This window comes from Alligator sinensis, unplaced genomic scaffold (assembly GCF_000455745.1).
Source record: "Alligator sinensis unplaced genomic scaffold, ASM45574v1 scaffold527_1, whole genome shotgun sequence".
Taxonomy (NCBI): domain Eukaryota; kingdom Metazoa; phylum Chordata; order Crocodylia; family Alligatoridae; genus Alligator; species Alligator sinensis.
Window position 1 is genome coordinate 1,309,141 of NW_005841958.1, and position 19,433 is coordinate 1,328,573.

At 41.7% G+C, this 19,433-nt stretch overlaps 1 protein-coding gene across 3 annotated transcripts; it reads right to left on the minus strand.

The window, feature by feature from the left end:
* Positions 1 to 1,740: 1,740 nt before the first annotated feature.
* FAM45A (family with sequence similarity 45 member A) lies at positions 1,741 to 18,569 on the minus strand. Of its 3 annotated transcripts, XM_006020542.3 has the most exons (9): positions 18,376 to 18,569; positions 16,481 to 16,677; positions 11,077 to 11,156; positions 9,366 to 9,514; positions 8,998 to 9,109; positions 8,526 to 8,626; positions 6,730 to 6,837; positions 5,159 to 5,253; positions 1,741 to 4,514 (listed from the first exon to the last, which is right to left on the minus strand). In XM_006020542.3, the coding sequence occupies exons 1-9, from the start codon at positions 18,419 to 18,421 to the stop codon at positions 4,338 to 4,340; spliced, it is 1,065 nt and encodes a 354-aa protein (XP_006020604.1). In that variant the 5' UTR covers positions 18,422 to 18,569; the 3' UTR covers positions 1,741 to 4,337. The 3 variants fall into 3 exon arrangements, with proteins under 3 accessions (XP_006020604.1, XP_025055976.1, XP_025055977.1); XM_025200191.1 differs by lacking the exon at positions 18,376 to 18,569 and having other exon boundaries at positions 11,081 to 11,156; positions 16,481 to 16,525; XM_025200192.1 differs by lacking the exons at positions 11,077 to 11,156; positions 18,376 to 18,569 and having other exon boundaries at positions 16,481 to 16,613.
* Positions 18,570 to 19,433: the final 864 nt, after the last annotated feature.

Genomic DNA, 19,433 nt, shown 5'->3' on the forward strand with positions numbered 1-19,433 from the left:
CTGAGTAAGGGTTTATAACTTATGAGCAGGGTATTCTGGGTCAGGGGTCTGCTTTTTTGGGTGGATTTTCATAAGGGCACAAAGTTAGACAAGTAATAAGCTGATGAAAAATTACAGTTCTCATGGTCAGTAGAGGCTTACGTTTAGCAGCTAAAAAAGTCTCTTAAGATTGTGTGTGCCCTGGAGAGGTTTATACCAGGGAAAGCTCTTGGTCTAGGCACTGGAGCTGAGAGCAAGTTTCTTGCTTTGATGCACGTTCCTAATGAGCAAGTCATGCTCAGGCAATGTGAAGGAGAAAGCTGCCACCTGAAGTGCAGAAGGACAAAGGGAACGGGAGTGCAGGCTGTCAGGGAAGGAAAGATGGAAGATGAAGGGAAGAAACTGAGGAGCCGGTGGGTGATGAAGACAAAGCAGATGAAGAAGTTAGATCAGGGTGGGCAAAACGCAGCCCGAGGGCCAGATGCGGTCTGCCAGGCCATTCTATCCAGCCCATGGGGCCCCTAAAAAATTTAGAAAATGAATATTTATCTGCCCCTGGCTGCCTATCATGTGTCCCTCGATGGGTTGCCAAAACTCAGTAAGTGGCCCTCTGCCCAAAATACTTGCCTGCCCCTGACTTAGATGGTGGTGGGGACAAGGGAAGAATGAGGATAATCTTGGTAAAACAAGCAGGGACAAAAAGCTGGAAATATTGGACTCTCACATGGAGCAGGAAACGAGGAGGAAGACTAGAGCCCAGCTGGTAGGAAATGACAGAGAAGGGGATCACCAGGGCACCACGTAACTCACTCCTACCTCACTTAATACACACAGCTTCCCACTTCTGCACTGAATGAAGCAAAGGTTCCTACAGTCAAGTCTGAATCACTATGCAACACTAAATCAGTCCCAGAGGAAGTCAACCCCGGGCACTACATGAGACAAAGAATGTGGAAAGACAATATGGGATGATGCAATTACAGGTTGCACGATACAACATGCACCAGGAGTCCAAATGAAGGCTGCCTCTGCAAAGTTCATTCTGGAGATGCCCAACTTCAAAAACATAATGCTTGTTAAGATAAGTTTGTGTGTAATCAGTGCCATACCTGACGGCCCCAAGTGAGCTTTTAGTATCGGGCCCTCCTGTGCCACAGATGATGAATTTTTTGTTGCAAAAGGTGTTTATCACATCTGGTATCGACGTCTTTAAATAGTTCGTTCTCAATTGATAACACTGCTGGTCCCATATATGCACAATATTAAAACTTTATTTTGCAGTTTTAATTTTTTTTGCTTTCCATTTTCCGGCCCCCTTTCTGTCCAGACTGCAGGCAGCCGCCCAGTTTGCCCATGCCTATGTCCAGGTCTGCGTGTAATAAAGCCACTTATCTCCACAGGGGCCACAGCCCACTCTACATGCATGCTGTACATGGGTACAGCCCCTTGTATGGGTGCTGTTCATCAGTACAGTTTATTCCCTTTCCCTTACATCAACAGGCTACTGCAGTGTTAGCACTTTTCAGGGTTTACCCTGGTATAATTATTTGGGAACTTCCCCTCCCTCCCAAGAAAAAGCAACAAAAACACACTGCGCGTTCTTAACTGAAAGCTAGGTTAATTCCACCCGTACACCAGCCCCAAGGAACTGGGGGTAAGGGGAGAAGGAGAAGAGCACTTGCCACTTTAAGGTGTTCTTGGGTGCAAGAAATGTCTAGAAAAGGGCACTATTTCATTCAACAGATTCTCTTCACATTTGGATTCATTTTATTTTGCATATGTTTTTAATGATTTAACCTCCTGTGTACACAACAGAGTTAATACAGTTATAAGGGAGTTGGATCCTGGTCTGACTTTGGCATCAGCATTAGCACGTTTCAGCTGTAAGGCCTCTTCTCCCTACTTACACAACCCTTAAAGGCAATAGGGGTGAGCAGGCGTAACTGAGAATTTAACCTGTGCAATCTTTACCACTAAATGAATAATAAAGGATACTGCTTCATACAAAGACTGAGTTTCCAGAGCTAACAGTTGCAAAACACGTTGACTGAACATATCAAGAACAGGCCAGAAACCAGAACTAATGTGGTATCTCACACTGTTACAATTCAGCGCAGAACAGGATGAGTACAGGGTTGCTAACTTGACCAGCTGGATTCAAAATCCCCTTTTGAATCACTGTGAAGTCTGTACGTGTCAAGACTTCACTTGGAAGAGAGGCAGTGGCCACTAGGCACAGTTTGTTTTGCCAACTTCTGAAAGATCACATGCTGATATTCTCTCTCCAAGATCACTTATTTTTGTGTCTCAAGAAGACAATCTGATTATTACTAGACTGGCCTTTTTTTGCTATTCCTGGAAAAGAGGCTGTAGAAATGCAGGTGATACAGAACTTCAACACAAGGCCAGTGACCCATTTCTCCTACAAACATTTGTATCATCTGGGGAAAGAGGAGAACTCCAGTTTTGTACACTGAATCAAAACTATCTCCCACCTATGACAAGAACATGCTTAAGTCATCTCACTGTGCATACAATATAAATAAAAATAAATTCTAGTTTTTTGACCTAGGTATTTATAACGTTTCAATGCTTTAAGCTACCAAGTACTAAATATTACCATTTTGTTGTAACATAAGAGATGAAGCCTATGACTTTTGATGACCAAGACTAATCAAGCACAATCAACGTGAAATACACAGGGCAAGAGCTCAGGACAAATAGCATCGTAATTATTTAGAGGCATATCTGTGCTAGGTGTATAATTCCTGAAGTGCAAATTTAAGTTTCATTTGTTTTCTTACAAAAACCGTTACAATGAAATGTCCGAGACAAACAGTAAAGTAATATTCAACAGTAAAGAAATATTCATCATTTAGGTGATTCTCTTGTTCTTAGGTGAACAAGAGAATCACCTAAACAAACACAAAATATAATAATTTGCAACTGATTTTTTTGTGATGATTCAAAACCACATGCTATTTTACATAAGGCTCATTAAAGAATTTTTAAGAAGCCATGTAAATCATTTCAGGCAGGCAACTGTATGATAACTACTGCAATGTTAAAGATCTGATCCAAAATATATTCAAATCAAATCAAAGACTCGTACTGATTTTGAGGGATTTTAGATCAGGCCTTAAATGCATTTCCTTCTACGTATCTTAAGCGTTGAATTTTGGACCATTAAAAACATCTGAAAACAAAAGCAGCCATACTAAAGGAGTGTTTTAAAAAACCAAAACCATGAACAACAGCCCCTCCAACCTTTAAAGTTTATAAATGAAAAAGATCTGGAGCACTGATCTGCAAATACAGTCAAGGGCAGTTCTTAGAGAGACAAAAACAGCTGCATTCAGACAAACTAAAAAGTTTCCGTCCAGAGAGAACAGAGTAGAATTAAACACCCCTGAAAATAGGGGATTATAAAAGGTAGTACTTTCAGATTTTTTAGCTGTAATAAGTAGCCATTTGATACATAAATGCCTACTTCCTTATCCATAATCTAAAATAGACTTCCTTAATTTATATGTAAACAAACTTTTTTCAAATGAATATTGCTTGTACATAATTAGTGATGAGCTCTAACAGTTTCAGGATACCAAACATTCAGTTCTTTAACAGTATAAATATGGATTACTAAAGTTTTAATCAGAAGTATAAAATCTCTATGTAAAACCACATGCTATAGCTCATATGTACAAAGGACAGGAAAAAAAAAAGTTATATTTTGAATATAACAAAGTGCTACTGCAGAACCTTTTGACAGGCTTTGTGGACATTTCTGCAGAAACATTGGATGTTTGGCTCAGAAAGTAGGTCTCCTCATTTTAAAAAAACAAACAAACCCTAAATTCTTTCAGAAAGAAGAGTTAGTTTCAGGCTGCTGACTGAAATAAACTATCACTTTATGACTATGCAAAAAAAAGAAAAATGGGTATAATTTTACAGTTTTAGATATTTTCCAGTTGTGTCTGTTGGGCTGAAAGTATTCCATTTCATTTATTTAAACCAGGACATCCAATGTTATGTTCTAAAATTTCCATTTCCCTCCTCTCATAAGGAGAAAGGCTCAAAAGGCACGAGCCGAGAGCCAAGTGCCCCATTCCTACTTGTGCTTTACACTATTTGCCCCTTCTATGTAAATTGTTATTGTCAGAAAAAAACAGAAAGACTGGAAGTATTTCCAAATGCGCATCCATAACGTTCCAGGTTGATCTTCTATATCTTGCATTACATCATTAAAAATATAACATTTGATATCTTTAATTTTCTTACATAATTATTGGATATTCATAGCAGTATGGTAAAGAGAATCGTTTTGTATTGGTCCGTAACACTGAAGTACACCGACATAGTCATATCTTAAGCATTTTTTCAGCAGCTGCTAAATGATAAAGAAAGTTTTCGGTAGCGGGTGGAAATCGCTTTTGTTTTAGAGCTTCAATATTAAGTGTTGGTTTCTCACCATCATCAGAAGCTTCAGTAAATGATGCCAGAGTACTCAAGATTTCTTTTGTCTTCAATGAAATATCCTTAAAAGCACAAAAAGAGAAGGGGGGGATGAATACAATGGTAGGACAATGTTTTAATTGTATAAAACCGATAATTTACAAATAAAATGCCAGGAAAAGAATTGGTTGATAATATCAAAATGCCATTTTTTAAATAAGAAAAAAAATATTTTTTTTTTCTGTGAAATGGCAAAATATTTAATTCAGGGACAGCAAAGTGCCCAGGACTTTACAGGGCTGTACATTTTTTCTGAAAACCAAATGCATGGTGTGTGAACAAATAAAAAGAGCAGCACTTTAAAGGTGAATCTTTAAATTTTGAAGAAGCATACACTGCAAGTGAAGCAAACGGGAGATCATAAAATCTGACACCGTTACAGTATCTTGTTACTTCAAGTTCAATACATAGAAAGAATGCCTGACATTTCCTGCAGTGGCACAGTGTTCCAACACACTATGCATTAGTTAATACTAATACTACTATAACTAACTTCCCTAGCAGTGTTATTCTATGTACAGTAGTATTTATAAACCAGATACTGTGACAAATCTGAGCCTGGGGGAGAAGGAAGAGAATCCTGCACTTTAGATTTAGAAAGAGAGAGAATAAATATAACAGAAGTGTTAATGGTAAAAATAATGTAAAAATTAAAAAAAAGATTAACCTTAATGACTTGACTGTCTGATTTATCTGGATCTTCTGCAGACTGAACAATTAGCTGTCCAATTTCTTTGTGCAATTTTCCCATCGTCATCGGCTCTGGGAAACAGAAAATACATCGTATGTTTATTCAGATCATCTAACTCAGCTAGATTGTACCCGTAGCTCTCTGAAAGTATATACACATGGCAGGAGGAGTAAGATTTCCTATGCCACTTTTCATATTAAAACCATAACTAGAAACTTTATATTTTAATGTATGCCCATCACCTTATCTTCTTTATTGCTTCCTTTTGGCTCATGTCAATCTGCTAAAGTACAAACAGACAACAGAACTTCCCAAGCTCTTCGCTGGCTTTATTGATGCGAAGTACATTGCTAGTTTCCAGAAGGCAGGCACAAAATCTTTATATCCAGGACTTTAAGTGACAGCTAAACCAAATATAACCAAGTTATATTTTTTTCTTTATATTTCAAAATAGTACATCCCTTTGACACATAGGAGCCGAAATCCACCAAGTTTTAACGTAGGTTCCTAAATCAGAATACAGTCAGAAATCTGGTCCTTAATGCACTGGATCCTGGTAGAGTGCAAATAAAATGCACCCAGGGGTTTCAAATGTCAATTTACAACATATCATACAATTCTGATGAAAGCTTAAATATTTTACACACATCCTCCCCTCTCCAATTCCATTACTAAGGCACTTACAAATGAATGGCTTATTTTTAAAGGATGATTATCTGTTCATAGCAGCAATATATACACGTGTATGCAAACTACAAACTGAAATCGATGGCAACCAAATTATGAGTCCCCGTCTTAATATCAGTTATTCAACATCCATAAAAGAATTAATTTGCCTGTTTTTAAAGCAGTAAGTTTAAGATGTCCTACTGCTCAAATGCCTTATCTGTCATGCACTGCAAGTTTTGCAAGCAGCATTTCCTGTCAATGTCTAAGTGGATATGAAACCCAGTTCAGTAGGATATGTAAAGCGAAAGAAAAATTTGTGATGCCTTAAAAAGGCACTTATTTTATTCTGCTCAATCTTACATTGCCTAACTGACTTAAAAGCTTAAGTCTCATTTTTAAGGAGATATTGAAGGGATTTAGGTGCCTAAACATTTCAACCCTTAGACACTTGGAAGCCTAAATACCACAAATTTTCATTAAGATTTAGGAACCCAAGTCAGCATACCACTAGAAATCTGGGCATTACTAGGCTGGATCCAGGTATAGTTCACAAAGAACACACACACACACATGGGTTACAACTGTAAATTTACAATGCACCATATATAGCTAATGAAAGTGTCCATATATTTATACAGGTCCCTACCTGCTCCATTTTCATCCACATCCAGGAAGGCATTCCTATAGCCTGGATTTACCACAGGCCTTTTAGCTCTCAATGGGGAAGGACTATCAAGCACTAGAAACTACAGTTTTCGAATATGCATGAAAACATGATCAAAGTGGGGGGTTTTTTTGTTTTTATATATGTGGCTCTATGCTGGAGTAATAATGCAAACCAATAAAAGCATCCCAAAGGCAAACAGCAACCAACCCACCTTTCGCTAGCGGGGAAACGGTAATTTCGGTATCTGCTAAATTCACATACACGTCATAGAGATCTGGTCTATTACTCACTTCGGGATCTGTAAATCCAGCAATATAACCTGGATGGTAGAGATTAACCAGAGTTACCAAGCAAGGAAAATTCCGATAACACACACATCATATGTGCACATACAAAACAGTGTATGCTACAATTATTTTAAAACTAAGCATCTGACTCAACAGCTACTGCAAAGGAGTCCCTCTCTAGATCAGTGGGCTTTCAGCTAGGCCTGAAGAATTGTTTCCCCCAAAGATTTAAAATTGAATTTTAATAGTACTAAGCATGGAAGAACAAACATCAGCTGTAATAAGGAGGTTTGTTTTCCAATGTCAAAACACTCACACTGCTCAAAATATTCCTAAAAATGAAACTGTGTTTACTTTCAAAAGGCTAATCTGTATTTAAGAGGCTCCACTCAGATGTCCTTTGCTATTGTTTGAATCATCATTTTGCAGCTGTAGCATCACATGTTCCAATCGACAGCATGCTAGTAGGTACACTCAGTGCATTTCCCAAAGTAGCTCTTCTCTGTAAACGTGTTTAGCAATTTTGAAGAACAGAAACACATATTAATGGTCAAAATTAAATGTTCAAATTACCATCTGTGTGAGTCAAGAGCAAGGAAGTTCATAAAGTCCTTTCTTCATTCTCTCATGTCCAGCTTTGTGCAGGAGTATAGGGCAGGGTAGATTTACATCTTATAGACTAACCAAAGTATATAGACACATACATGCACAAATGATGTGTGTAAGGTCTTGGCTTATACTCCCAGTGCTATATATCTAACTTTATATTTTAACGTATTCCCATCACCTTATCTCTTTCATTGCTTCTGCTTCGCTCAGGTCAATCTGCAGAGGCACAAACAGAGAACAGAACTTTCCCAACTCTTTGGTGCTTTACAGATACGAGTATATTGCTAGTGTCCGAAAAGAAGACAAAAGTCTTCATATACAGGACTTTAAAGGAAAGCTAAACCAAATATAAGCAAATTATGTTTTGTGGTTTTTTTTATTTTTACATAAAGCACCAGGAGCATGTGTGCACGTGCACCCCCCCCAGCCCCCACGAGACATATAAGCCAAGAGCTTTTTCAAGCATGATATAAATTTACAATATCTGCCATACAGTGGAGTCATAAATCAGACTCCTATTACTTGGAGCCCATTTTTGGCTAAACCCCACAGTCCTTAACTATCACCATAAAACAGTCAAAACTCAGTTCTAAGATATATAGTGAAATATCCATTAATGAGTTAATTTAACTCAAAAAATAAGAAGTTACTGATCACCAATGTAAAAGTCTTTGAAGGTAACAAACACTGTTACAGTGTGAGGCCTGTTACCAACACTTCCATGTAACACTGCACATTAAGGTTTTTCAATCCATCAAATCTAAAACAATAGCAAAAAGCAAAAGTAAAGAAGAAAAATCACTTGCAGCTCTAACATGCATTGGGGAAGGGTGAGGGAGACACCATCTGGAATCAGCAACAGAACTATTTATTTGCTTGGTAAAATCACACTAATTTCTCTCTTCCTCCCTACCCCTCAAAGAAAACAGAACCATACAATCTGATTTCTACAGTAATCTGAAAACCAAGCTGAATTATGCTTTGAGAAGTGAGCTCATGAGGGACACAGTATCAGATTCTTCGGGAGAAAAAAATGCTATAGGGTGTTGCTTTACCAAAGGTTAAATCAATACTATGAATCAGGCCGAACTGGTAACTTGTTACCCCCTACCTGGACAGGTCTTTAATGCTTCCAGTTCATCATCATCTAGATGTACATAGGAATGAAGAATTGACCAGTCTTGTCTATGCCATACTAAAGCAGGTAGTGTCCTGAGGAAATGAAGTTGGCATTTGAAACTTAATTTATGGTTGCTTGTACTAATCAATGCACTTACAGCCATAAATGTTTAAAGACAAATATCAACGGTGACATTAAGAGTCTCTTTAATACAATAATACAAGGCTCCCTCCCTCCATACACTCTGTTGAACTTTCTTCTAATATTGATGGTTGCAGAAACTTTATTATTAGTTCTGCTGCTCAGAGCCCCAATTTAGGAAAGCACTTACATGTGTTTAAGCTCCACTGACGTCAATACAACTTTAGCACGTGCTTAACTTAAAACATTTCCTTAAGCATTTTCCTGGGTCTCGATACTTTTCTAAATCAGGGCTCACAGTATTTACAAATATATGCTGTACCTGGTAAACTCCTGGATGGCTTCTATTCTAGGGTGATACACTACGATTCTTTTCTTTAACATAAGTGCAGTGTATAAGATAACCATTTCCATTCCAAATTGAGAAACTATATCTAAGAGAGTGAAAGAAAGACAGATTATAGTATTGCAAATGTATTGACTGGCAGTAGTTTTAAAGAGACTGACTAGACGACAGACATCATTATAATCAAAATATATTAAAAGAGTTGATATTAGTTACTTATTGAAACACTGTTTGGAAATATGATTGTAAATCTATTTCATATGAATGCAGACTGACATTACAATGGTTCTCACAATGTATTTAAACAAGACCCAAAGTAGTTAGATTAAAAAAAAATAATTAACCTTTGATTGAACCTGCAAGATAAGCCTTTCGGGCATCAAAATCTTTGCTGAGGAAAGATCCATTTTCTTCACTCTGGCAGATACCCTTTGTAAGAACTGCAATGTAACTCTCCATCATTTTAACTGGGCTTCCATACTTCAAATAGATTCTGTACAAAAATAAAAATAAAGGCCTGGTTTCTGACTATGACTGCAAATAGTATGATCAGACATATTAAAAAATCATGGTGTCACCAATGCACTTATTTGAAAGAATTCAGAATTTAGGCATGCGATTGATGCCGGTTTTAAATACTAGAAGAAAAGCCTTTCAGCACGCACACAAAAGCTTGCCTGTCTTTTAGGACTGATGGTTGACTCGCGTTCCAAATAGAATTTGCTCTTTTACAAGTCGGTAAGAGCTACAATTTCAGGGTAAAACCTTGACACATATAAAGAAATAGTCTAGGTGCAAGAACCCGAGCAGTATTAACATGGCCGAGGTTAAGAACGAGAACATTTCTGCACAGCTTTATAAGATATGTGTTTCAGGAAGGGGAACAACACTTTTTGTATCCCTCTTCCAACTTTTAAAGCAGCGACTAGCTGCATTATCTACATCATGAATTATCAAAGGAACATTAGGACAGAAGTGCTGTACAGGAGGCAGAAAGCAAACACACTTTAATTCTGTCCCTAGTATACAGAAAACTCTCCCTTCCTGTTAATCCTTCTCTTTCCAGTGTGCTCTAACCAAGTTTCTTCTAGGAAAATGGAAACCAATTCAGATGTAGGGATAACATACTTAAATCTTAAACAGCTTATTTAAAAATGGTGCTGCAGTTTATCTTTCATTTTAGTTTAGCTACAAAGCTGTCACATTCACTTTGAATTCAACTAGTATTTTCCCCACAGACTATTCAGAAATCAAAACTGGATGGGAAAAGGGGATCATTTTATAAATCTATGTTAAAGTGATCCACAAAAAGAGCCACAACTAAACTATTTTATGCAGCACTAAAACTGAATTATCTTCAAGGCTCTCCAGTATCCGATAGAGCTTACACTCCATTTGATAGCATCTCTTTGCTTGTCTGCTTACAATGCAAATGCTGCATTTAATCTATTCCCCAGATTCAGGGACTGCCCATAACTACATCTTCAACCAGTTCTAGAGAACGAGGCAGCTGATTAGCCAGCACCTTCCAGCTCCTCCCATTAGAGTCCAACATAGTGCCATCTAATATTATTTCTTTGTAATTATAATTATGGGAATGAGGGACCACGATCTTGTTAAAGGGGAATGCCTGGCACATGGGCCATTGATTATGAGGGGATGAGGATGTGAAAGAACAGAGGGGTTCCTCCCCTTCTGCTATAGGACAGATATTGCAAGAACACAGAGCTACAGCCACAGGGGATATTCAATGGCATAGTCAGTGAGCTTGGTCTGCAAAACCTACAGAAATCCAAGAGCCCAAAACCTATGAGAGCACATGGGTTAAAAAAAGGCAAACATTTGACTCTGTCCTAATATTTACTGCACAAATACAAAACAACCAGATCAAAGGAATCACCAATCTAGAATTTATATATCTGGAATAACAAATAGTAACCCAAGATCCCAACAGATTGTCATGCTGCCAGACAAAATGCAAACAAAGTTCAATCTCCCGTTTTGGCAAGATCCAAATATTTAAACTTTAGTACTACATACAGTTTTCATACAGACCTACACAATATCCTAGTGAAGGCTGCATACTTCTCCGGGTTAAAATCTTTGGCAGTCAGGACAATTGAAAAATGAGTCACCTGTCCAAAACACACAGAAAAAAAAATGCACGTTGCTTTATATATTTCCATTTCAGTCGAGGTAAATGTTTACATTAAGAAACTCAAATGCAACGCTCATGCCAGACATCGCAGTACCAGGAGAATGAGACACAGTAATAGGCTTTATTCATAAAACTGTAGAAGTGACATGGCTAATAGGCTTGACCTACATCCATAGTCAGGAGTTTTAATATTTGGTGGACCAAGTGAAATTATAAGGAGAGTTACTCTTCCCCTCATTAATCTCATATGGGAGATGAAGTTAGAGTGCAGTGAGAAGACCATAGCCTTGTGGATACGCAGGAAGGGCATGAGGAGTCATATTAGAATAAGAGCATAGCAGGGGTAACCGGCTAGTGCTTTTTCCTTAAGAGCATATTAGAGAATACCAGAGGTACAAGCCTTACAACAAACTAGCTGAGAGTCTCAACACTAGATAAAGACCAGAGGATACAAGTATATCTGCAGTATTTAAATGACCAATATAAATAAAGTTATGCATGTACAAAACCATTCAGAAAAAGACAACACATCATGTATCAACACAAAAAATACGAGATCTCTCTGCACATTGCTCATTTCTGATAAAAGTAATCTGCACTTCTAAGAAAACTAATATAATATGAAAAACCTCTTGCTGTTGTTTGTAGCTATAAGATGTAACAGCTCTTTTCCAACACACATTCAAGCCTGGATCTTATATATTTGACCCTACAGTTCTGCACCATCAAACACTCTTCAAATGCTATCTGATACCCATGGAAAAAATTCAGAGATGGTGCAGGTTTGACAGAAAATTAGGTGCAAGTAGTATCCTGTGAGTCTGCAAATATTTCCCTCTGTCAGGAAGGGAAAGGAGGAGTGTATACAGTCAAACAGGGTGCAGCTAGGAAAGCTTCAAAGCCTGGCCTGCAGTTTTGAAAGCTGCTGAAAAACCAACAGGATACAAGATGCAGCAAGAACATCAAGTATATGCGGTGCTGGTCAGGCCACAGTTGGAGTACTGCATCCAGTTCTGGGCACTGCACTTCAACGGGGATGTGACTCATCTTGAGAGGGTCCAGAGGGCCACTTGCACGGTCGGGGGCAGCAGGCCAGGCCCTATGAAGAGAGGCTAAAGGGCCTGAATCTACTCAGCCTTCACAGGAGAAGGCTGAGAAGGGATCTGGTGGCCGTCTATAAACTCACCAGGGGGACCAGCAGAAAATAGGTGAGGCTCTGTTCCTCCAGGCACCACCTGGGATAACAAGGAATAACAGCCACAAATCGATTGGGAGGAGATATCAAGAGACATTACTTTACGGTTAGGGCTGCCAGGCTCTGGAATGGGTTCTCAAGTGAGGTGGTGCTCTCTCCTACCTTGCGGGTCTTCAAGAGGAGGTTGGATAGATATTTGGCTGGGGTATTATGATCCCAGCACTCGTTCCTGCCCAGGGCAAGGGGTCAGACTTGATGATCTGTTCAGGTCCCTTCCGACCCTAGAAACTATGAAACTATGTATAATGGTGCCCTGCCTAGATCTCTTACTATATTTCTACCTATCAATCCTTTCAAACCCTACGCTTCTCATCTGACTTATTTCATTCCTTTGTCCCACTGATCTTCACATCTTTTTCCATATTACTCCTTCTGCCAGGAGTAGCCGCCCTGTTTTCAGTACCACTCTTCCTAATTAAAATCAGCCTCCTTGCCAGGTCTATCAGCTCCAATCTTCCACTGGAAGAAAATGTGGTCCTGCCATTAAAAAAAAAAAAAAAAGAGGGAGACACCTTAAAACCATGCAGAGACCAGCTGTCTTTCAATCAATTTACAGAAGCCGTCCATCCACACAGAAGGCTGTAACTGCCTCCTTTTGCCTCTGCCAATAACCATTATTCTTTTATCATTTCTTGTGCCTAAACTTCAAATTGTAAACTTGTCAGGGCAAGGAATAACCTTTATTTTAACCTCCTATTTCTATATCTATATAGAAGCAGACAATAATAATTAAGTGAACTGCCCTACCAACAAAGATACCTTTAATGCATCCAGGAGTCAAATTCACCTTTGCATATGCTTCATGCTCTCTCAACTATTTCAAAAGGGAGTTGTATGTATTAACTCCCAAACATACAACTACTTTACCTCTTTTTTTATCCATGCATATCTCTCTTCTCCTTTTTTTCCAGTTAGCATCTGATGAAATAGGCTGTAGCCTTCAAAAGCTCATGCCTTTTTGAACAAGTTAGTTTTTGGTGCCACTCTGCCCTGCCTTTCCCTTTTCTTGCTATCCACAGAGAAGGAAAAGAGGGACTGTGATGTTATATCTGTTTTGCTTACCCACAGAAGAGCAAATGTAAATAAATTATATGAATTTGCCATTCACAAAACATTTTCCCCAGGACTTCATAGAGAAAAGGCTATCTATTAAAGACTAGGTCTGTTGGACTAGAGCAATGATTCTCTAAAGGATCTTGTGGCACCCTGTGGGGTGTTACTCAGTCTTAGCACTGTTAGGCATGCAAATGCCTACACTGGGGCGGGCAAAATACGGCCCACCAGGCAATTTCAACCAGCCCCTGGGCACCCACCAACTAAGTGTACCCTGCCCAGCCAGACACCTCACTTCCACCCTCATGCACTGAAGGGCCTGGCCCAGCCAGCAAGCAGCTTCCAGGTGGGGCTGCTGCTGCCATTGCTGCAGATGTTGGGGAACCTGCTCGGCTTCCCTGGCCTCTGGCGGCTCCTCCTCCTGCCCCTGCTGCAGCGCTTGCCCCAGCCAGCCGGTAGGGAAGTGGCAGGGGCGGGGGAGCTGCAGATGGGCGGAAGTGCGAAGCTGGGACTGCCAAAAGTACAGTAAACTAGGCGACTGTGGCATAGATGCCTACACGGTCAGATGGATTGCAGATTGGCTGAAGGGTCGCACTCAGAGGGTGGTGGTGGATGGATCATATTCGACTTGGGGGGAGGTGGGTAGTGGAGTCCCTCAGGGCTCGGTCCTGGGCCCTGCGCTGTTCAATGTCTTCATCAGCGATCTTGATGTTGGGGTGGAGAGCAACCTGTTTAAATTCGCTGATGACACCAAAATTTGGGGGGAGGTGAGCACGCTAGCAGGGAGAGAGAGATTGCAGAAGGATCTGGATAGGTTACAGGGGTGGGCAGACAGGAACAGGATGCGTTTCAATACGGACAAGTGCAGGGTGCTGCACTTGGGTAGTAGGAACCAGCAGCACACTTATAAGATGGGGAGCTCCCTACTTGAGAGCACGGAGGCGGAAAGGGATCTTGGTGTCATTATTGACTCCAAGATGAACATGGGCCGGCAATGCGAGGTCATGGTTGGCAGGGCTAACCGGACCTTGTCGTGCATCCACAGGTGCATCTCGAGTAGAGCCAGGGAGGTGATCCTCCCCCTCTATGCGACGCTGGTCAGGCCGCAGCTGGAGTATTGTGTCCAGTTCTGTGCGCCCCATTTCAGGAGGGATGTGGACAACATGGAGAGGGTCCAGAGGAGGGCCACCCGCATGATCCGGGGACAACAGGGCAGACCCTACAGTGAGAGACTGCGGGACTTGAACCTATTCAGCCTCCACAAGAGAAGGCTGAGGGGGGACCTGGTGACCGTCTATAAACTCACTAGGGGGAACCAGAAGGGTTTGGGGGAGACGCTGTTTCCCCTAGCCCCTGCTGGCATAACAAGGAATAATGGGCACAAGTTGATGGAGAGGAGGTACAGATTGGACATCCGAAAAAACTACTTCACAGTCAGGGCGGCTAGGAGCTGGAACCAACTTCCAAGGGAGGTGGTGCTGGCCCCTACCCTGGGGATCTTTAAGAAGAGGCTGGATACTTACCTGGCTGGACTCATTTGAGTCCCGTTTTTGTTTTTAGGGTGAGTGGTTTTGTTTGTGTTTTTGGGTTGTTCTCCCGCCCTGGCGGGGGGTCGGGCTAGAAGATCTATTAGGTCCCTTCCGACCCTGAAACTATGAAACTATGAAACTATGAAACTATGAAACTATGAAACAGAGCCTGTGCCCAGGGAGGCGACAGGAGTGCAGAGCTCGGGTTGGCAGTGTGGGTAAGGGGCGGGGTGTAGGGATCCCCCTACACATTCCCACGGCCCACAATGCACAGCCCCCATTGCCAGTGGCAGCAGCAGCAGGTGGCAGGCACTCATGACCCACACATGCACTGTCACCCACCGGCATATGGCTCCAGCCAGCGCTTCACGTGGTGGCAAGGAGTGCAGCCAGGCCAGGCCAGCCCGCATTTATCGTGTCAGGCTCCCTGCACTCATGCGCCACTGGGGGAAGCCCCGCGCCGCAATGGAGCCAGCTGCCCCCGGCGCACATCTGTCGGGACTGCACCAGGAAGCAGGGCCCAGGGCTTCCCTCCATTTCCAACCGAGTCCAGGGAGGCAGGGCAGGCAGCCAGCTCCATTGCTTGGGGTGCACGAGTGCTGGGAGCTGCATGCACGCTGCGGGGAGCCCCGCACCATAAGAGTGCGCCAGCCTGGCTGTGCTCCTTGCCACCACGTGCAGCACTGGTTGGAGCTATACACCTGCACAGGCCACCAGCACTCACCACCTGCTGCTGCTGCTGCTGGCAGCAGGGACTCTGCACCACGGGAAGTGTGAGGGGGTTCCCACACCCCCGCAACCCTCCCTCACACTCCACAAACCCCACACATACCCTATGCCCTGCCACACACACAGCCACACCCCCTCACAAACCACCCCCTACGCACATCCCACCATACCTATACACCCACCCCGCACATACAATATAAGACTTTATTTTGAGTTATTATGCCATCGTCTCTATACACACTACGCAAACACAAATCATGACAAAAATAAAACATTGTAATAAAATTATGTTATAATCCTACACGATTCACAAGATAAACCCAGGTATTTCAGACAGTAATCCATTCAGATAGGAAAATGTTCTGACCTGTTGCGGTCTGAGTTCTTTGCAACAGAAGAGTTGCTCGTTCGTTTTTTCAGTCAGGAAACGAGCAAAAGCTAAGAGGCAGCCTTGAGTGTAATGAAGTGGAGAACCACTGGACTAGAAAAACTCTACAAACTTTCTTCCCCACTGTGCCCAAGATACACATTCATACCAAGTCTCTGAGTTTTAAGCAAAATTCTTCCTATTTTTAATGGACATTTTAATCATCAGAGCTTGTGGCACAATGTGGCCCTTGGCTTTAACTCCTTTTACAAATTCCAAAACGTGTGCAAAACACAATTTTTTGGTGAAATTCTGGTATTTGAGCAAACCTTGCACCTACATATTCCTTCTTGACAATTCAGTCCTACCTTTTTCAACATGGGAGAATCTTGAACTTCCATTGTTGTGATGTAGAACCATGTCCTCTTATACTGGCCAAATACAAAGGTGTGAAGCAACTTATTTTCATTTTTAAGGCAGCATTTTCTTAGCAACAGATCCCTCAGTTCAGTTGTGGTGGAAGGAAAACACCAGACCCACAAAGCGTCGCCATTGGTGTCTTTTTCTATGGTGGAAAGATGTTCACTGTGAGAATGCCAAACAGCAGCAAGGAAGTAAATTGATTGGTTAATCAGATTTATTTACTGGAATCAAGATTAACATCCCATTTTACACCTAAACACACCGGTCATGCCTCTATTAGTAAAGTTGTGTATCGATGCTTCAGTTACAAACCTTTTACTTTTGGGCATATAGAAAATGTTGTAAAAATCTTATTTGAGAAAAGTCTTGGTATGCAAAGTTTCAGCCTTGTGCGCTGAAAGTGAAGTGTGCTTTTCAAGGCCAGAACTGAACATACCATTTATATTTGTAAGTGAGAAGAAAATAACAGAGAGTGAGAATATCAATCAATCAATCAGTCCTTTAAATATGTTTTACCAATGTTCATTTACACAGGTGAAAACAACAACAAAAATATTCAGTAACTTAAAATGCTTCATCTTCTGCTTTAAAACTACTCTTCAGTTCATCTCATTAAAAGAAATATATATATATATATATATATCAGTTAATAATAAAGTAAAAAGTCATCCGCTGCCAGACCTAATTAACTCTTGCCGGTTGGCTATTGCACACATTCAAATGTCTGACCTTTGCAAGGATATTTTAAAAAACAACAAAACATTTACAAACAGGCATGAGGAATACACAAATTTTTATGGCCATAGCACCACGAGAAACTGAAAGTTAACTCCTGAGCACTCCATTAAACTCTAGTAACTCCCATATTATTAACCCGGTACACACATTTTCAGGAAAAGTCAGATTTCTTCCTGTGGTGCTTCACTCAACGCTTACAGCCCCGGTGGACTTTGAAATCTGAAGATTATATATATACACGAGGGGCTGGTCTTCAGAACAGCCTGATCTCAGCTCTACTGGAGATTTGTCTACAGAAAATCTCAGTCATTTGAAGAGAGGGATTATTTAAAAGCCTTTCCTTTTAACGATGAAGACTTTTGCTCTCCCTACCCCCAATCCTACAAATATTTTAACACTTACTTCACTTTAAACATCTGACCAACCCCATGGATGCCAGTGGAAACACTCGGGGGCTTAAAATAAAGCAGGAACACAAATGTTTGCAGAACATGAGGTCTAAGTTCCTTCCTTGACCGCCGCCACCATTGCAGCACGGCGCTTTGAGGAGGCCAAAAATGAGCTCTCGACTGTTAAACGGACTCGCTCGGGTTGTGAAATTATTGGGCAGGACTAAACGGATACCCTAGTCTTAGGTGTTTCCCCTCTGCCGTCAGCCCCAGGATGCAGCATTTCCTATGTGCACAGAGGATAGACACGGGGCGCACAACATGGGCCCAGACACACTGCCGGCCACCCCAAACTTTTGGAGGCACCCGTGCCCCCTTTTTCTGCTGCTTTCCAATAACGCAGCCGTGGGGGCACCAAGCGGAGGGCAGGTCCTGGCTCTCCCCCACGCGGGGATCGCTTCATCAAGGCTGGCTTTTATGCCCGGGCGACAGAAGCACGGCTTTTCCGAGACGCCTTTTCTGGTGTCGCAGGGGGCGAGCTTTGGGGTGCAGGAGGAAAGCCCCAGAGCTTGGGCAGGGCTCTCCTCGGGCCAAGGGGTCCCAGAAAAAGCCCCCAGCCCCGGGGACAGCCTGGCTCCGTGTCCCGCGGGGGCAGGAGGGGCAGGGGGACGAAGAGCCGGGATAAGCCCAGAGCCCGCCCGCCCCGTTCTTACCGATCAGCCCCACGCCCAGCAGCAGCTGAGTCTCCGGCTCTGCCATCTTCCTGCCTCCAGCCCGGCGCAGCCTCCGCTGGCCCGGCCCGCCCTGCACGGCTTCCCCTCCCCTCCCCTTCCCGGCGGGGCTGGGAGAGGCGAGGGCACGCCGCGGGCTTGTCTTGGCCCGGCCGCGCCGCCTTCGCACGCGCTCTTCTAGTCGGAACAGCTGGCCGGCCAGATGTTGCAGCGAGCCAGCGGCGGGCGGGCGGGGCCCGCCGGGATCCCTGCAGCACACCGGGTTTCTCCTCCCTCCCCGGGTGGATGTGACCGAGCTGTGTCCAGTGCTGCCGGCTCTCCGAAGTGGTGGCCTTGTGCTTCGGGAATGTGGGACGTGTCGCGCTTTCTATTTATGTAGAATACGTAATAGAAAGAGCTACGTTTTTCACATTAGCTGTCTTATAGATCTATATCTCTATGTATCTCTATCTCCATAGATACATATAGAGATACATAGAGATATATTTTAGCTGTTTCTTTCTAAATATATATTATATACATCACTCTTTATATTTAACTTAGCTCTTCCTTTTTTTAGCTTTCTTTTTAAATATATATATATATATATATACACACACATATATGTATATATATATATATAAAACTTAGCTCTTTATATATGTGTGTGTGTGTGTGTATGTGTGTATAAAGAAAGATCTAAGTTTTTCACATTAGCTCTATATATGTGTGTATTATATATATGTGTGTGTACACACACACACATATATATATTCACATTAGCTCTTTTTATGCGTGTGTATACACACATGCATATATAAAAAGAGCTAATGTGAAAAACTTAGATCTTTATATATATATATATATACACACACATATATGTGTGTGTGTGTGTGTATAAAGATCACTTAGATCTTTGTGTGTGTGTGTGTGTGTATATAAAGATCACTTAGATCTTTGTGTGTGTGTGTGTGTGTATATAAAGATCACTTAGATCTTTGTGTGTGTGTGTATACACACACACACACACACACACAAAGATCTAAGTTTATATATATATA

Coding starts and splice junctions, on each gene's coding strand:
- FAM45A (XM_006020542.3), bottom strand. CDS start 18,421: ATGGCAGAGCCGGAGACTCAGCTGCTGCTGGGCGTGGGGCTGATCG. Junction 11,157..16,480: donor ATTCTCCCATGTTGAAAAAG/GTAGGACTGAAT, acceptor TGTTTTGGACAG/GTGACTCATTTTTCAATTGT. Junction 8,627..8,997: donor GCCATCCAGGAGTTTACCAG/GTACAGCATATA, acceptor TCATTTCCTCAG/GACACTACCTGCTTTAGTAT.